This window comes from Athene cunicularia (assembly GCF_003259725.1).
Source record: "Athene cunicularia isolate RWA chromosome 1 unlocalized genomic scaffold, athCun1 chr1_part1, whole genome shotgun sequence".
NCBI lineage: Eukaryota > Metazoa > Chordata > Aves > Strigiformes > Strigidae > Athene > Athene cunicularia.
This window is the reverse complement of record NW_020799091.1, coordinates 99,276,844-99,293,865: the sequence shown is the minus strand read 5'-3', so window position 1 is coordinate 99,293,865 and position 17,022 is coordinate 99,276,844. Positions and strand designations below refer to the sequence as shown.

The 17,022-nt window shown below is 42.1% G+C and overlaps 1 protein-coding gene across 1 annotated transcript in view; it reads right to left on the bottom strand.

The window, feature by feature from the left end:
• Window positions 1–1,052: 1,052 nt before the first annotated feature.
• Window positions 1,053–17,022, bottom strand: part of URB1 (URB1 ribosome biogenesis homolog) — a gene marked incomplete at its 5' end in the record, with an annotated part of 58,173 nt that continues 42,203 nt past the window's right edge. The window contains 10 exon segments of the mRNA XM_026851588.1: window positions 1,053–2,097; window positions 2,099–2,280; window positions 2,901–3,503; window positions 7,765–8,006; window positions 8,910–9,086; window positions 10,104–10,213; window positions 11,016–11,159; window positions 11,687–11,793; window positions 12,770–12,881; window positions 13,255–13,415. Coding sequence (XP_026707389.1) covers window positions 2,062–2,097; window positions 2,099–2,280; window positions 2,901–3,503; window positions 7,765–8,006; window positions 8,910–9,086; window positions 10,104–10,213; window positions 11,016–11,159; window positions 11,687–11,793; window positions 12,770–12,881; window positions 13,255–13,415 — 1,874 coding nt within the window.

Genomic DNA, 17,022 nt, shown 5'->3' with positions numbered 1-17,022 from the left:
TCACTGCAGGGCCTTCCTGAATACTTAAGGCCATCAGAAGATCATAATTCGAGTGTGAACCCGTAGGATGGATTCATGTGCAATTGGTCAGGATCTAGATGCACTACTGTAAGGAAAGCATACCAACATGCATGACTGGCCCTAGTCACAGTCATGGTCTCCTGACAGTGCTTTCCACTTCTATAGCACCGTGCATCTCCTTAGCTAAAGCCCGCTATAGGCTTGAAAGTTACCTTCCTTATTTTAGCAGTGACAAAACTGCATTCAGGAATCACTGTCTCCGTCCACAGAGAGATACCAAGGTGTACAAATAGCCGTTTAAGCAGAAATAATTTAGCATGCCTGTCTGCATCTGCAGTGCCTATTTCTAGAATGAGATCTTGATACTCAAGAATCACTTGTCTAATGGGTTGAAAAAAAAAAAAAAGTAGAGCTAATATTTTGTATTTATGGATTTCTGGGGACAGACATCATCTTTGAAGGCTTCAAGTAGGCGATACTGTGATTCCAAATTTTCATATAATTATTGCACTGTCTATCCACAGTTGCACAATTTATTTTTTTAACCAAACACGGACAAAGGGCATGTGAAAGGCTATTGCAAGGCATGCAAGCACACACCCAAAAACTACAACTTGCTGGAGAGTGTATAACAACTGGGTTGTGGCATTTAGGATTTGGGTTTTGTTACTTTATTAAGGGATGGGAAGGGGCTACACCACCCTTACATATTTTGGTGGGTTGCCCTTGGCTGGCTGCCAGATGCCTACCCAGCTGCTCTCTCACTCCCCCTCAGCAGGACAGGGGGGAAAACGGGATGAAAAAGTTTGTGGGTCAGGGTCGTTGTGCCTGTTTTGGGTTTTTTTTTAAATTAAAGAAGTTTTTTTCATCAAAGATTTCCTGATGTCAGACCCTAGGGATTTTATATGACACAAAATTTAGCCTCTAATAGGCTTGCAGCTTTAAGAAATATGTGTTATTTTAAAATTGTCTTTATATTTATTTTTTAGGACAAGAACATTTAGATGTAGAAACAATCCTCATTATTTGCATCTCACGTTTTTTTTATTAAAAAACGCCCAAAGATCATAAGGAGTGTGCATTTCTGATTTTTTCCCTGTACAGAGTTTGTACAAAGTACCTAGGCACTGCACATATTCATGAGTGAATTTAATAAATCCTGGTTTACATTTCAAAGGTTCAAGTTCAGACTCTGCATGTTTGCATATCTGGAATGATATGTTAAATTGCCCTTAAGGCCACATTCAAGAAATATTTATCAGATTTCACAGAGAATTTCCAATAAAGAACATGTATAATCAATGAGCAGCAAGTCATTTGGGTTTTAGTTCCATCTCTCATCTTTTCAGAGTGAAGATGGGCCTTCGTTGCAAGTCCCAGCAGTGGTGGTCTGGGCTTTTTTTAATTAAAAAAACCCAACCAACCAACCAAAAAAACAACACCCAAAACCCAGCAGAAGGGAGAATAAAACCAGACCAGCTCAGATATAAATGCTTTCAAAAGCTATTTAATTTAAAACCAAGAAGAATCACAGACCATCATGATTCCAGTGTTCAGTCATCTGTTCATGCTGGTTTTGGTATTATGTATCATGAAAGAAACTGGATTCTTTAAGAAATAGTAAATCATTGTGGCTAAAATCGCTGCTTACTTGTTCATTGCACTTATACCACATTGTGGTGAAGTTCTGCAGTTTGTCTTCCCCATCTTATATTGGAGAGAGGATAGAGTTTAACTACATGGGGACTGAAATACAGTCCAGAGGCAATGCACTAATCAGTCTTTTTTGGTTCTTCATAAAGTTACAATTGTAATAAAAATTATATAAATAACATTCAGTGCTCCATACTGTTCAAGAAAAGGGAAATTATAGCTTTAATGTTTCACTGAGATGATGAATACAATTTTCCCCATCTGAGTTTGCACACAGTAATATTGATCTTTATGACAAAACAAGTTAGATTTGTATGGAGAACAGTTCAGGAGGGTTTCATGGCTCGCAGCAATGACGGCAGAGCATATAACATTAAAGATTAAGTGTCAATTCACTGAATTAATGCCCCAATGTAGCCAAGTAAAGGGTTTTGCAAAGAGGCATAATACTTTCTTCTCCTTGTTTATGAGTTTCCAAGTCATCATTGTTTAATTTATCATCTGTACTATTGCAGATCAATTTGACATGGGTTATTAACATATCTGGCTCCTGTGCTCCAAGCCATACGTCCCCAATGTAAACAGAAGTCAGGAATACACAAACAGCTGTAGAAGAAAAATTAGAGAAAAATCAGAACAGATATTCTATTTCCACACAGTAATATAACACCAAACCATTTCACCTCCAGATCTATGTTTCAAAATAGTTTCCTAACTTTTTCTAGATGGAAAATTTGTGGAGTTTTTGCCCATGCAAAGCCAATGATCTGCCTCACACTAAGGGAAGAGAACAGTTTCTTGTTAGCACAACCTTCTGACTTATTTAAATAAAAAAGTTTAAAATCTGACCTGTGGCTTTTGATATCAAACGATAACAGTGAAGATATGGATCAGAACCCATACCCACAAGGACTCCTTTGTTGCAGACTATTTTTCCCCTTGGAATTATATTTTTCATACCTCACTGAACTCCATTTTAGTCCTAGAAAGGAAAATTTCTTTGAGAGAATATGACTGTTTTACTATCAGAAACCCCTACAGTGTAACCCTAATCTGTGCTACCAACCCCTGTGCAGATATCAACAAAGACACAGCTTTTACTTTTGAAGTTATGAGCACCAATGGGCACGGGCAAACTTCAGACTGTTTTGATTAATTAAGAAAAACATGGAACTACCTACTTTCTACCATTACCACCTTGTAATGTGAGTGAAAAGATGAGTTACCTTTCTTGTTCACACCCTCTTCTGCCATTGCTGAGAGGCACAACGTTTTCACAAGTTCATGAAAGCTGTTGTTGGTCAGGCCCTGAGCATCCATTAGATGAAGCATGATTGAACTGAACAAACAGACCTCCTTAAAGAGTCCATCCATCCCACTGCTGGCCTCACAGATTTGGCTGTACAACTTGAAGATGTTGTTTCTCAGTGTCTCATCTCTGAGCACCTCTTGCACTGCCACTGGATGTGGCAAGACGCAATTTTGTAGCCACCGCAGAGTTAATGAAACATTTTGCATATTGAGGCTGTGCTCAACCATGGACTTCAGGAGCCATTTAGTTACTATGTAAGTGGATGCACAGCTCAGACTGACTGTTTCATCAGCAAGGTCAGCAGATTTGAGGGGCTCCCCATGGTGTTGGCTAGGTGGTGCTGGGAAAACAGGCTCCCAGTGGGCAAATATGGAATTCAAATGATCTCTGCATTTCTTCAGCTCAGAGACCTTCAGGTCTGCAGCAGTGTCATGTTCCCTTTCTATCTCATTCTTTTTCTGAATGTGATGATATGTACGAGATGAAGCTTGAGATTTGTTCCTTTCTTTAATATTTTCTGTAAGAAGAAAAACACCACCAAAACAAACATCAGATACTCCAAAGGATTTTCTTGGTACAAAATCAAGCAAGAAAGATGGTATCATGTGTTGTTTCAGCTGCTAAAGGGGTAAGCACCAGCCTCATTTAGCAGCCTAATTGAGCCTATGCAATTCAGGGCAAATGGGCTACAGGCAGCTCCTGGTGACTCATAGGCTGAAACACTTTTCTGAACTGGATCACCTAACTCTGAAGAGAGCGATAATGTCACCCAGACCTGGGCCCCCAGCCCTGCAAAGCCAAGACCACAAGAGTAAGGCTACATTATTTACACCACATCATGAGAAACGCTCAAGCTGCTGTTCTCTGGGCTAGCGAAGGCACAGTACACAACTGCCTATGAAGGAGGTATCAGCACAGCTACGTTGCTTTTGAACGGCGCAGGCTAAAGCTGCAAAGTCTGCCTCCCTCCAGCACAGCCGCATCCTGGCTGCGTGTCTGGCTGGGCGAGGTGCTGTCAGCCAAGGGCACATGAATTTTTCACACCCCAAGGGAAGAGATAGGCAGCTGAACGCTGATACAGGGCTGCCCTCGTTAGATGCTGCCTGTGTCACAGGAAGCAGCAAATCTCCCAAACGGCAACAGCACTTTGCTGCCACCATACCACACAGAGAACATTTTATGGCAATCTGCTTTCAAAAAGTCATTGATAAAATCATCAGAAATTTCAATTATGTTGCTGCATTCAGCAGCTTAAAATGAACTACATGTATTTCAGTATTTTTCCCCCAGGAGCTGTGGGAGATGGAGACAAATGTAAGCTCAGAAACGAAATTTCAGATAAGGATCCATTTTTGTAACTGCTTTTTAAGCTCCTGAGGCTTGCAGCAACAGATGTTTTTTTTAAAACCACATATACAGTAAGTTACAGATGTTACTATAATAACTCTCTAAAAATCATAGAATGTATTGAGTTGGAAAGGACCTTAAAGATCACTTAGTTCCAAGTCCCCTGCCATGGGCAGGAACACCTTCCACCAGACCAGGTTGCTCAAAGCCCCGTCCAACCTGGCCTTGAACACTGCCAGGGAGGGGGCAGCCACAGCTTCTCTGGGCAACCTGTGTCAGTGCCTCACCACCCTCACAGGGAAAAATTTCTTCCTTATATCTAATCCAAACCTACACTGTCAGTTTAAAACTGTTACACCTTGTCCTGTCACTACAGTCTCTGATTAAAAGTCCCTCCCCATCTTTCCTCTAGGCCCTCTTTAAGCACAGGAAGGTGCCATAAGGTCTCCCCAGATCCTTCTCTTCTCCAGGCTTAACAACCCCAACTCTCAGCCTGCCCTCACAGGGGAGGTGCTCCAGCCCCCTGATCATCTTCATGGCCTCCTCTGGACCCACTCAAGCATGTCCAAGTCCTTCTTATGTTGGGTGCCCCAGAGCTGGACACAGCGCTGCAGGTGGGGTCTCATGAGAGCAGAGTAGAGGGGGAGAATCCCCTCCCTCGACCTGCTGGCCACACTGCTCTTGATGCAGCCCAGGATATGGTTGGCTTTCTGGGTTATGAGCACACATGGCTGGCTCACAGTCAGTTTTCCATCCACTAATACCTCCAAGCCCTTCTCCTCAGGGCTGCCCTCAACCCATTCTTTGTCCATCCTGTATTTGTGCATGGGATTGCCTTGACCCATGTGCAGGACCTTGCACTTGGCCTTACTGAACTTCATGAGGTTTGCACAGGCCCCCCTCTCAAGCCTGCCAAGGTGTCTCTGGATGGCATCCCTTCCCTCCAGCTTGTTGACTGCACCACACAGCTTGGTGTTGATGGGAAACTTGCTGAGGGTGCACTCAATCCCCCTGTCCATGTTGCTGACAAAGATGTTAAACAGTGCTGGTCCCAACACCAACCCCTGAGGAACACCACTCGTCACTGACAGTGACCCACTGACCACAACTCTTAAGTGCGACCATCCCGCCAATTCCTTATCCACTGAGTGGTCCATCCATCAAATCCATGCCTCTCCAATTTAGAGACAAGGATGTTGTTTGTATGAGACAATGTCAAATGCCTTGCACAAGTCCAGGTAGGTGACACTGGTTGATCTTACCTTATCTACCTACGCTGTAACCCCATCACAGAAGGCCTCCAAAGTTGTCAGACATGATTTGCCCTTAGTGAAACCATGTTGACTGTCACCTCCTTATTTTCCATGTGCCCTAGCATAGTTTCCAGGAGGATCCACGCCACAATCTTGCCAGGCACAGAGGCGAGACTGACTGGCCTGTAGTTCCCTAAGTCTTCCTTTTTTCCCTTCTTAAAAATGGGGGTTATGTTTCCCCTTTACCAGTCAAGCAGGAACTTCACTGGACTGCCAAAACTTCTCAAATATGACAGATAGTGGCTTAGCCACTTCATCCACCAGTTCCCTCAGGACCCACAGATGCATCTCATCAGGCCCCATGGACCTGCGCACCTTCAGGTTCTTTAGATGGTCTCAAATCTGATCTTCTCCTACAGTGGGTGGTTCTCCTTTCTCTCAGTCCTCACCTTTGCCTTCTGTGACTTGGGTGGTGTGGCTGGAGCCCTTGTTGGTGAAGACTGAGGCAAAAAAGTTATTGAGTACCTCAGCCTTCTCCATATCCTGGACAACCAGGTCTCCTGTTTCCTTCTGGAGAGGGCCCACATTTTCCCTAGTCTTCTTTTCATCACTGACATACCTATACCTATTCTTGCTGTCCTTGGTGTCCCTGGCCATATTCAATTCTACCAGGGCTTTGGCCTTCCTAACCTGATCCCTGGCTGCTGAGACAATTTCTCTGTATTCCTCCCAGGCTACCTGTCCTTGCTTCCACCCTCTGTAGGCTTCCTTTTTGTGTTTGAGCTTGTCCAGGAGCTCCTTGTTCATCCATGCAGGCCTCCTGGCTGTCTTACCTGACTTCCAATTTGTCGTGATGTATCGCTCCTGAGCTTGGAGAAGGTGATCCTTGAATACTAACCAGCTTTCTTTGGCTCCTCTTCCCTCCAGGGATTTATCCCATGCTACTCTGCCAAGCAGATCCCTGAGGAGGCCAAAGTCTGCTCTCCTGAAGACCAGTGTAACAAGCTTGCTGTGCTCCTCCCTGCTGCCCTAATAAGGATCCTGAATGTCACCATTTTATGGTCCCTGCAGCCAAGGCTGCTCTTGAGCCTCACACTCCCCACCAGCCCCTCCTTGTTGGTGAGAACAGGGTCCAGCATAGCACCTCTCCTCACTGGCTCCTCTATCACTTGGAGAAGGAAGTTATCATCAACGTATTCCAGGAACCTCCTGGATTGCCTATGCCTTGCTGTGTTGTCCCTGCAACAGATATCGGGGTGGTTGAAGTTCCCCGTGAGGACCAGGACTGGTGAATGTGAGGCTGCTCCTATATAGAGGGCCCCACCTGCTCAGTCTTCCTGGTCAGGTGGCCTGTAGCAGACCCCCACTATAACATCTCCCATCCCTGCCCACCCTCTAATCCTGACCCATAAGCTCTCTGTCAGCTCCTCATCCATACCCAAGCAGAGCTCCATGCCCTACATCCACAGAAAGACACTAAAAGGGTATGAAAAACTGCAGAAAAACTAAAGCTTTATAGTATCCCTTAAATATAGTGATATGTTAATAATTAGTTTAACTGATACAGAACATTTAAAGAAACCTATAGAAGCTTTGATGTGCATCAAGAGCAGTTGTATTTGTGGGAAACCAGCACTGTTTAACACCTCCCCCTACAAAGTTCCTTGTACATTTTATTCACAGAGATAACAAGAGAAGTCATGCAAGTCCAATTGTATTTTGCTTTCTTCCAACACTGACGACAATAAGAAAAATTAACTATTTCATTTTTGCTTGCTTTACTGAGTTTTTACCCATATTTCACTTTCAGATGCCCCATCTACACTTAGAATGATTCAAATCTTTGAGCACTAAGCCTCCAGGCACTGGCTTTTTAAAGATTTCATTTAAGAATGCAATTTTTCAAAGCACGACACTAGATCTGCAACAAAGTTTCATTTTAAAGCTCCTTCCCTTTTTAAAACTGTGTTTCTCCAAAGCTTCCCGAATTGTGTTTAGAAATCACTACCGATGCAGACCTGAAAAACTGCTTTCCATTTCCATTCCTCCTCCCTCAAGATATATCAGATTGTCCAAGAAAAGTTAATATTACTACTTGCTATGAAGTTTGACTCACTTGTATGGCTAGCTTCTAACAGCCTAAACATTATTACTTTTCTGAAATATTTTAGTACTTACTAAACAATTCTTTGATTTGGTATTTCTGAGCAAGAGTCTGCATATCCTCTTGCAGTTGCAGGTCTTTTTCAATGATGCTCCACTTATGCAGCAGCAGCAGGATCTCTTTGTTTGAGAGAACGTTGTCATTCACAGTGAACCGGCTCATTTCTTTGAAGGCCTCAACAACTATAGCACGATATTCCAGCACAGAATTGAGTGTACTGAAAAACTGAGTCAGTTTCGCTAGATCTAGATTAGTCCTATGAAAAGAAAACATAAGTGCCATGTATTTTTCTGCACGCTAATCAATAAGTACAATTATTTTCTCCTTACAGTCTCTTCTTAGTTTTCTCCTGCAGTTCTCTAGATATATACTTTGGTTTCTCAGGATGTCAGTCATAATTAGTTTAATTCCCACTGAATGCCCAGTGCTTCACTCCATCAGTGTTTGTCAGAACAGACCACGAGACACAGTCTTTGCCCTCCTGCCTGTAAATAGCAAAGGCAGATAGCACACAAGCAAAAGGTCTGGAGCTTTCCCTATGCTTCTTTATTTTTCAAAATGTTCAAAATTTTGAGGAAATAAAATAAACATAGTTTCTCCAGACTGTGACAATACTTGTCTGCATGAAGATATGCAGGTGCTATTATGAACCCAAGCAGAACTGTTTACCCATTTGCTTTCTACTATTCCTGCTGCAACTGCTGTGCTTAGATAGGTTAAGTGCTCTAGATCTGGAGAGAAGAGACCAATCCCTTCTTAACACAGTCATGCAAAACTTTGCACAGTTTCTCCTCATACAATTTGCAAGTGTGGTGCAGACACAGAAAGTCTAAACCTTCAGAAGGTATGAAAGATCCTTGCAGCAAATAGCATTGCTAACTGCAGGCTCTGATCCAGCCATAAAAAGGTGAAACATAGCAGCTTAAAAATGGCCAGTAATTAACGAAGTAGAACTTGACAGTAACTGTGCCTCAGCTGTTATTTAATTCCCCATGTATTTAAACAGCTTTACCTTCCTGACAAAGAAATGTAATCAAAATTCACTAGGGGGAAAAAAAAAAAGCATTAAACAAGAAATTCTTCTGGCCTTAATTTTTGAATTGGACAGAGGATGAGATGCAAATTGATTCAAAAGACAAAAACCCCAAAAAGGACTTACCGAATGTGTTTGATTAATGTGATCAAAACATACAGAAATTCATTTACAAGCTGAATAGGAAGAAACTTCCTGTTTTCCTGGGATTGATTTTTGTTTTCTCTCTTGCCTCCTAAATTTGTTAGCCACAGAGTATGGAGTAAGGAAATAATTTTATTTAACAGCTTGTTTTCCAGAAACCTGAAAAACAAAAAAAAGAAGCAAACACCCAATTGGAAGGCAGATTCTAATCAGGAACCAGTCCATCACCTAGAGGGGACCATATTCTATTGCACTTTTGAAGCTGTTGAATGGCAATAGGTGCCTCTCAGCCAGGGCCCCATCAGGGGATGGAAGTGCACCCCTTTGAAGCCCCATCCCTGGTTACTGCCGTCCTCTTGCCATGCTGCAGCTGGGAAACACAGCTGTGTATCACAGGCCCTGCATGAAACAAGTGACTCCTATTATTTTAGGAGCTGGGGTGGGGAGGGAAGGGAGCTATCTCACTTTTGTACAGTGGATGCAAGAATACTTCTCAGAAGTACAATCATAAAATATTGGGTGCCCGAGGCGAAGCCCAGGCTTATTCACTTCCAAGAGTACTAAACTGTATCAAAGAGAGGTGTACAACAAGGGAGCAGTACTGGGAACCTGTTCAGGCCAATCACACTGTTGATGATCCTGAAACCTTGCTTGAACCTGCCAGAGGAATCTATGTAAAAGAGATTCTGTGAGTGCGTGCATGAGAGCATGTGTATGTGTGCATACGTGTGAGTGTATGTGGGGGAGAGGCAAGGGGAGGAGGAAGAAGCAGGAGCAGAAATTTACAGATGGCTCAAATTCATAATTGTGGCAATTATTGTGTAAGGAGGTCCTATGATAGCATGTGAAGTGTGAGTATTTGAACTGAAAGTGTCACATATGCTAAAATAAGGTGCTATTTCGTTTTGTAAGTTTTTCAAGAAAGTGTTATCAAAAACATGGAGCCACCTCACCATCATCCCTCCTACTACAATCCCAAAACACCTTGATTTCATTTTCAGAAACACAAGGGAATTCAGAGTTCAGCAAGTTCTCCCAGTACAGCCCTAGGTGCCAAATGTCACAGCTATTGATGTCATCTCCATACCGGTCACCCTTGTTTTCATACTCAGCTGCACAATTATTCTACTGCGGACAGTAAAATTGTTCCCATTTCACCACTATTTCCCTAGTTACCTTTTCTCTAAGATGTGCAGTAACCAGGTTAGGAGGCTGTGATCTTGTATCAGCTCATAGGCAGCTCTGGTGACATGAGCAGCATTTTGTAGTATCTCCAGAATACGACTCTGAAACAGAAAATATAATTTGTTCTTTTAACAAAATTAGAATACAGTCAGGATCTAATTATTATCAATCTTTCAGAAGGATATAATTAGCAATCTGACTGGTACCTGGGATCTGATCGACTTAAAAGTTAAAATGTACTACCAAATACCACATTTTTTAAGCAACCCCAGGAAAAAAAAATAAATTCTCTTTTCAAGGCTTTATACACACAAACACTACTCTTAAAAAGAAGTCTTAAGGTAGCAAGAAAATTTCTCTCTTTGTCCAAGATTTTGATACCTAACTGAGATACTTGTAACAGGCTGGATTTCTCAGGGTGGATGCTTATGAATATGAAAGCTTCTGGCATGTGAGTTTTCTTCCTGATAAAGCATGGTGCAGGTAACATGCTGGTTAGGGAATAGGGAGACCTAAAAAAGCAAAGGCCCTGACCGTGTAAGTAAAACTGTGGTTTCTGCAATATATTCCATGAAGCAGTAGAAATAGGACTAGTGCCAGGCCACCAGTTGATGAAACTGAGTGAGGTTCCATGATGGCAGGGACCTGTTCCAATTTCAGGGGAGGAGGATGTGACTCTGGTTTAGACATAAGCAATTATTTCCTGCTCCACACATGCACAAAATCAACAAAAAAACAGGTTTTCAAGAGGACAAGGGAAGAGTCAACTGCTCCTTTCTGCTTCGTATTTGTTTAAGCTCTCCAAACTATGAAAACTCTTGTGGTTTGTTTGTTTTTTTTGTGGTGTTGTTTTTTGTTTGTTTTTGTTTGTGTTTTTTTTTTAAAAAAAAAAAAGATTCTTACCTGGGAGCTCTCATCACACAAAGGACTGTTGAAAAAGGAAAGAATGACCTGGAAAATCCTCTGGTAGTCATAAAGCTCATAGCAATGTTTATCACGCAGCCCTTCTCCAAGAAATCTGAGAATCCACTCACGTTCTATTTTGTACTAGAAACCATAAGAAAAATACAACCATCAGACATTTAAAAATAATGGCTGCTCGTATGAGCACAAAAAATCTGGTTCCCTCAGAGCGCTAGCACAGTGCTTAACAGCTTTTTCTAGACTTCTCAATTTTCATCCTTATCAAATGTAATCAATAACATCCATCAGGAAGAGTAACTCTGCAGCCCAAATATGCACCAATAATGGAACTTTAAAAGTTGCTGTTTCTAAAAGATCTCAGTTGAACTCAACATTAATCATCTAAACTCAAATATAAATGTAAGCTAGCTTGGACAGAACATTCTGTTTGTTGTGCTTACACAGCATGCACAGCACAACTCATGATTTCATTATATGTTACTATTAAGAAAACAACAAAAAAACTAAAATATATTTCTAATTCCAATATAAACCAAAAATGCCTCTAATTAATTACCTATGGAAGAATAAGATTTCATTCCATTTTTATGGCTTTCTTCTATTATTTTCTGAAGAATTAGTGGACACTTAAGATGGGATTCTTACATTACCTCAAAATCAAAACTGTAGAAAAGCTGGAAAAACCCTGGTACTTTCCTCAGGTCCAAATACTGATGTGACAGAAGGAATCTGTTTACCTTTACATACATGTGCTCCTCTGTGAAGAGAAACAATAGTTATTGTGGAGGAGGACAACGTTCACAATACACAACCATGCAGAAAAATAAATGGAACCTGTATTTTCCAGCGTTTCAGCTAGCTGTCAGAACAGTACACTAATTACAGTGAGGAGGCCTGCTGCTCTGATTATATCGTGGGCCATCCCTCCCCTTCTCTTCCCCAAAATGAAAAGCTTATTCAGAATGTGCACAAAGCAGGTGAGAAGATAAACACTCAACATGGCTCTGATTTCAGCAAATCCAATGTTACTTCATTGACAAAGCAGAAATCTGCAAAGTGAGAGGCAAATCTCTCCATGTTTCAAGCCTAACACTTCATGTTAGGCAACCATAATTTTTAACTTACAGACCAGACCCCCATGAGCACTGGAACAAGTTACCCAGAGGCACTATACAGTCTCTATCCTTGGAGGCTTTCTAGGATCAGTCTAGAGGTCTGGAGGTTTTCTAGGATAAAGCCCTGTGCAAAGTGGTCTGCCCTCAGAGCTGGCCCTGCTATGGGGAGAAGGTTTAGCTAGAGACCTCACAAAGTCCCTTCCAAACTGAATTACTCCCCAGTTATACGATTCTTCTTTGCAACAATGACTAATATTGATTCAGTGTCTAAGGACACCCGGGCCAACCTACTCTGATCTGCTGAACAGGAACAGGACACTCATCTAGTTTTACCCATCTAGTCCTCTGCCCACCTTCACCCCAAAATTATGAAGAGGTAGTGGCTTCACCCCTGATGGATCAGACTGGTTTTGTACACAGATCAAAACGGCACTTCCCACTTCTCCAGTAAGGCAGTCTACAAAAGCATTGGAAGTTTTTCTTTGAAATACGGGAAATCATACACTTCATGGTTCCTACCAGGGTCACAGCTATCTCATCTTCCAGTATTGGCCAAGGACATACTCCATGCACAGTGACTCACCCCAGGAGTTCAACATTCACAGTAGGTTGCAGTACCTGGCTTCAGAATCTGCTGTGCCACACGAGCAATGTAGAGTGTCAAAGAGAAGGTAAATCTGAGGTTTGGCTGCCTGATTCCATTTTGCACAGCATCCAAGAGATACAGCAACTGCAGCACAAGAGCCCAAAGAAGAGAAGCTTGAACCATAACCCAAACAAATACAACAGGAGAGTGGAAATACATAAATAAGCTTTCAGGATATTTTACAGTCCATAAATACCAATCCCATCAGGATTTCCATTCCTACAAAAAAATCCTTAAGAATTTCTAGAACATTTCCCCCCCTTTTTTCTGTCCACTGATTACAACAGGACAAAACCAAAAAGCAGTAGAGGAGCAACAATGGAACAGAGGATAAAAAGCTTCTTTTATCTCTCTCACCATGTGCATGTAGACAGATGAGTAAAGCAGTGAGTCTACCCTAAGTGTCCATGACCTAAAGTGTCTAACCTGGCAAACTATCAATTGAGCTCAGTCTTACCTGACTCTTCTCTCGGAAGCGAGCTCCTTCCAGATGAGAACGAAAGGAAGCCAGGACAAAATATGCGGCTGCTCTCATGTTGGAATCATAGCTGCTAAGGGCAGCTACTGTTAGACCCAGGGCATTGACTTCGACAAACTTCTGACATGCCACTACACACTCTGTGTGGGAAAAGGGAACAAAATGAAAGAAAAATGCCCAGTGCATTATATCACAGGGTATATAACAGTCCTGTAATCCTCAACTTCTATTCATAAACAACGATTTCTAGATCTACCCATACAAGCTATTATTTCATTGGATGCTGAAGGCTCCTTCTGCTAACAAAGGCATTCTGCAAATCACTCTGAACAAGAGTTCTTTACCTGAGCTGAAATTAAGTGGTTAGTCTCATTTATATTAGATGAAGACAATTCTGCCTGCTAGACTATACAAAGTTAGGAGTAAATTCTGTAAACACATCACATATCTCAGTGGTTCAGAAAAGTTAACTATAAAGAAGAGAGAAAATTTTCTTCCTCAAAACATTCTCTAGGCACTTGGATAAGTCTGTGACTGAAAGATCAGCACAGCCTATGAAAAACCCATCTGCACTAAAGAGCTTCTCTGATAGAACAGACAGAAGAATAATACATAAATAAGCCATTAGCCACACCAATTGTTACTGTGCAGGCATGAGTGATTCTGCTGGTAAGGCATGTTCCAAGCAAGGTACTAAACTGTACCTCTATGCCCTTCTGGGACAAACAAAATCCAGCACTGAACAGTAACCAGCCAAACAGAAAACACACCCTTGAATCTAACATTTACCTTGCATAGCATTTCACCATCAAGATTTAGAGTTTCTCATTTAAGGGGTGTGGAAGAGTTTGTGTCATTTTTACCCACTGATGGCTAGAAATGATTTGATGTAAAACCTCCAGACTATCTCCTGTGCTATTTCTATTCCATTCACCAGTAATGGAATACAACGGCACCTCAGCTGTATTTTGCTAGCTAAAGTGCAAATGTACTGCAGTTCTGAGTTTAGCAACAATATTCACATATTTTCTTGTAACTTACACTGAAGGTCAAGAGGAAGTTTCTGAGAAACAAATACTCCTATTTAAGTAGAGGTTGTAGTCTTACTGACAAGTACCTATATTTGGTCCACTGATTTCATCCCTAACCACCACCCCCACACAACTAAAATATATATATTTTATATATTTATGTAAAAATCACAGATTATTTATGTCCTCACACCACCAGCTGAGCTGTTTTTCTCATCTTTTCCTCAACTGCCAGAACTCCTACTTCAATTTCTTGCCTGGCAGTTTCATACCCAGCTCTACTAGTTATGGGCCAGGCTACAGTAGGGTCTCCATCTCCCAGCACTGTCTCCCAAGCAGCCCACTGCTCCGTGACCAGTGCAAAGGCATCACTGAACTGCAATATCAGATCTTTTCAGTGAGTGGTTTTACAAGTTATTTCAATACTAGCAATTACTGTACGCTTCCCTACACCACCAAAGCACATGAAGTTTAACTGATGTAAAGCTAAACACCTCAGTCGTTCTAGTTAGCACAGGATACCTCTCTCATCACCAGGGCTCATACAGATACAGCTCTACCCACCTCTACTTCTAGGCACTGAGCCAGGCCACCACCTGACTGCTAAAGATGGTGAGAGGAGTAGCAACAATAGGGCAGGTGAAAGAGAAACAGAGCCCAGAGAGACACCTAATCTATGCCTTCTCCTACCTTCTGCCTGTGGCAACACAACTCTGCAGTTCGCACTCTTCAGGCAAGGTGCAAGGGTGCAAGGTAAGCACTGGGAGATGGACGCTTTCTATTGAATCCCAAGGGAATACACAAAGATGATCTAAAACTCGTCTGCCTGCAGAGAATTATCCACCACTTATGGATACCTCACACATAGCCCTGGCCTATACAACAACCCCTCTTCAATACAGGATCAAATACATGTTGTATGCCCTTCCAGAGCAAGGCACCACATGGCTCTCCTTCAGAGTGCAGTTCTTGAGAACTACGAATGCACACCAACTGGCAGACAAAGTGGATAATTTTATGGGGTGCTACCATACAGTGAAATCCAAGGTCCGCACTTCAGCAGTAAAGTTTATGCTGGTCACAAAGATTTATTTGGAAAACTTTCTTTCACTGAAAACATGCAGTGGAAATATTTTCCATCCAGCTGACCTTGGAGAGTGCATACAACAACTAACATAAAATAACAAGCTATTACTAAAAAAAAAATAATTTCTATGTCTGACATACAGTTTGTTTAAAGTACCTTGAGAATCATGATGAAAAAGCTTTCCACAAGATGCTTATCAGGGCTAAAGTTAGACAGAACTTGTTATCTGCCCAATTCCAGATTTACTTTTTACTCAGTGAGCATTAAACACTGTGTAATAAGTCTATGTTTATAAATTCAGCAGTTATATAACATCTGTGCACAGGGTACTGTGCAGTCAGTACAAAGAGCAAATAAATAAAGAGGAATTGGGAATTCCAAGAGCAGCTGACATGGTTTAGGAGCACCATGGGACCTGAACTCATAAATCACTTGGGCTCTTTAAAAATGTCCCTCTTAGGACACAGACTCTCAGTGTAGAGCAGTTAAGAGAACTATTTTTCCCCTTTCTAGTTTTAGACTCAGCCCACGTCTGGACAGCCCCTGCCTCCACAGCTCTGCAAGAACACGATGTACAGGAGCTCCCTCAACCCCACTGTGCTGCCTGCACAAGTGGTTGTCCTTGCTGTCTGACTATAGCGCTACCAAGGCTGACCAACAGCCACCAAATCCCTCATACTGGTTAAGGTGGTGGCCTCCAGGTGGTGGGTGATGATGACAGGTGCATGACAGCAGTGCTTTTTCCAACTATTACACCCAGGTTCAAAACACACTGGCTGTCCATTCTCAGTAACAATCTCAAAGACCCACCATTAACTGGATCATCTAAGATCCCTCCTCCCGCAAAACACCAAATAGTTCTGGTACCTTTTTTTCCTTGGTAGATGAAAAAACAGTTGTTTTTACTGCTGTCAAAATTATATGGAGCGGTTTACCACTATAGCTAAGTATAAGCTAAGAACACACAAAACAGGTACTGTACCATAAGGGTATAGGTGAACAAAGAAGGACTGCAAGTATGATATTCCTGAAAGACAGTTATCAGCCTGCCAATTGCTTCTGATATTACTGTTGTGGAAAGCCAAATCCAGCTGTAACTGCACAGTGGTTAACCATAATCAAAATAGGGAGGGAACTGGTTGGGAAACTTCCTATGGTACCTATCTCACTTTGATCTTTAAGGACTCTCTAAACACACAGCATGCCTGTAAAGTACAGCAGGAATCTGCCTATGTGACGCAGGGTTATGTCAATCAAGAAAAGTGAGTCTAAGCAGCTAGCTTTCAAGCACCATGTAGATCTCATCAAACTTTCCAGCAACTCTGAGCAGGCCTATTCAAGACATACAATGGCTCCAGGCATCTCTGATGGAAAATGAGTTGGCTGAAGTTTCCCTCTACTATAACCACAGTCTGTAACAGGCCAGATCTCCAGTCAAGTCAGTCACAGTGTCCCTCGCAGAAATCAATACCCCTGCAGAGATTCACTCTGGTCAGGAAACAGCTTCACTCTTCCCCAGCAATGGTGGCTTCTGGTTTATGCTCAGAGAACTTCGACACGATCTCCAACTTGCCCTACCTCTGCCAAGTTCTCACTGAGAGAGCATAGCTGAAAGGAGCTGATTACTTC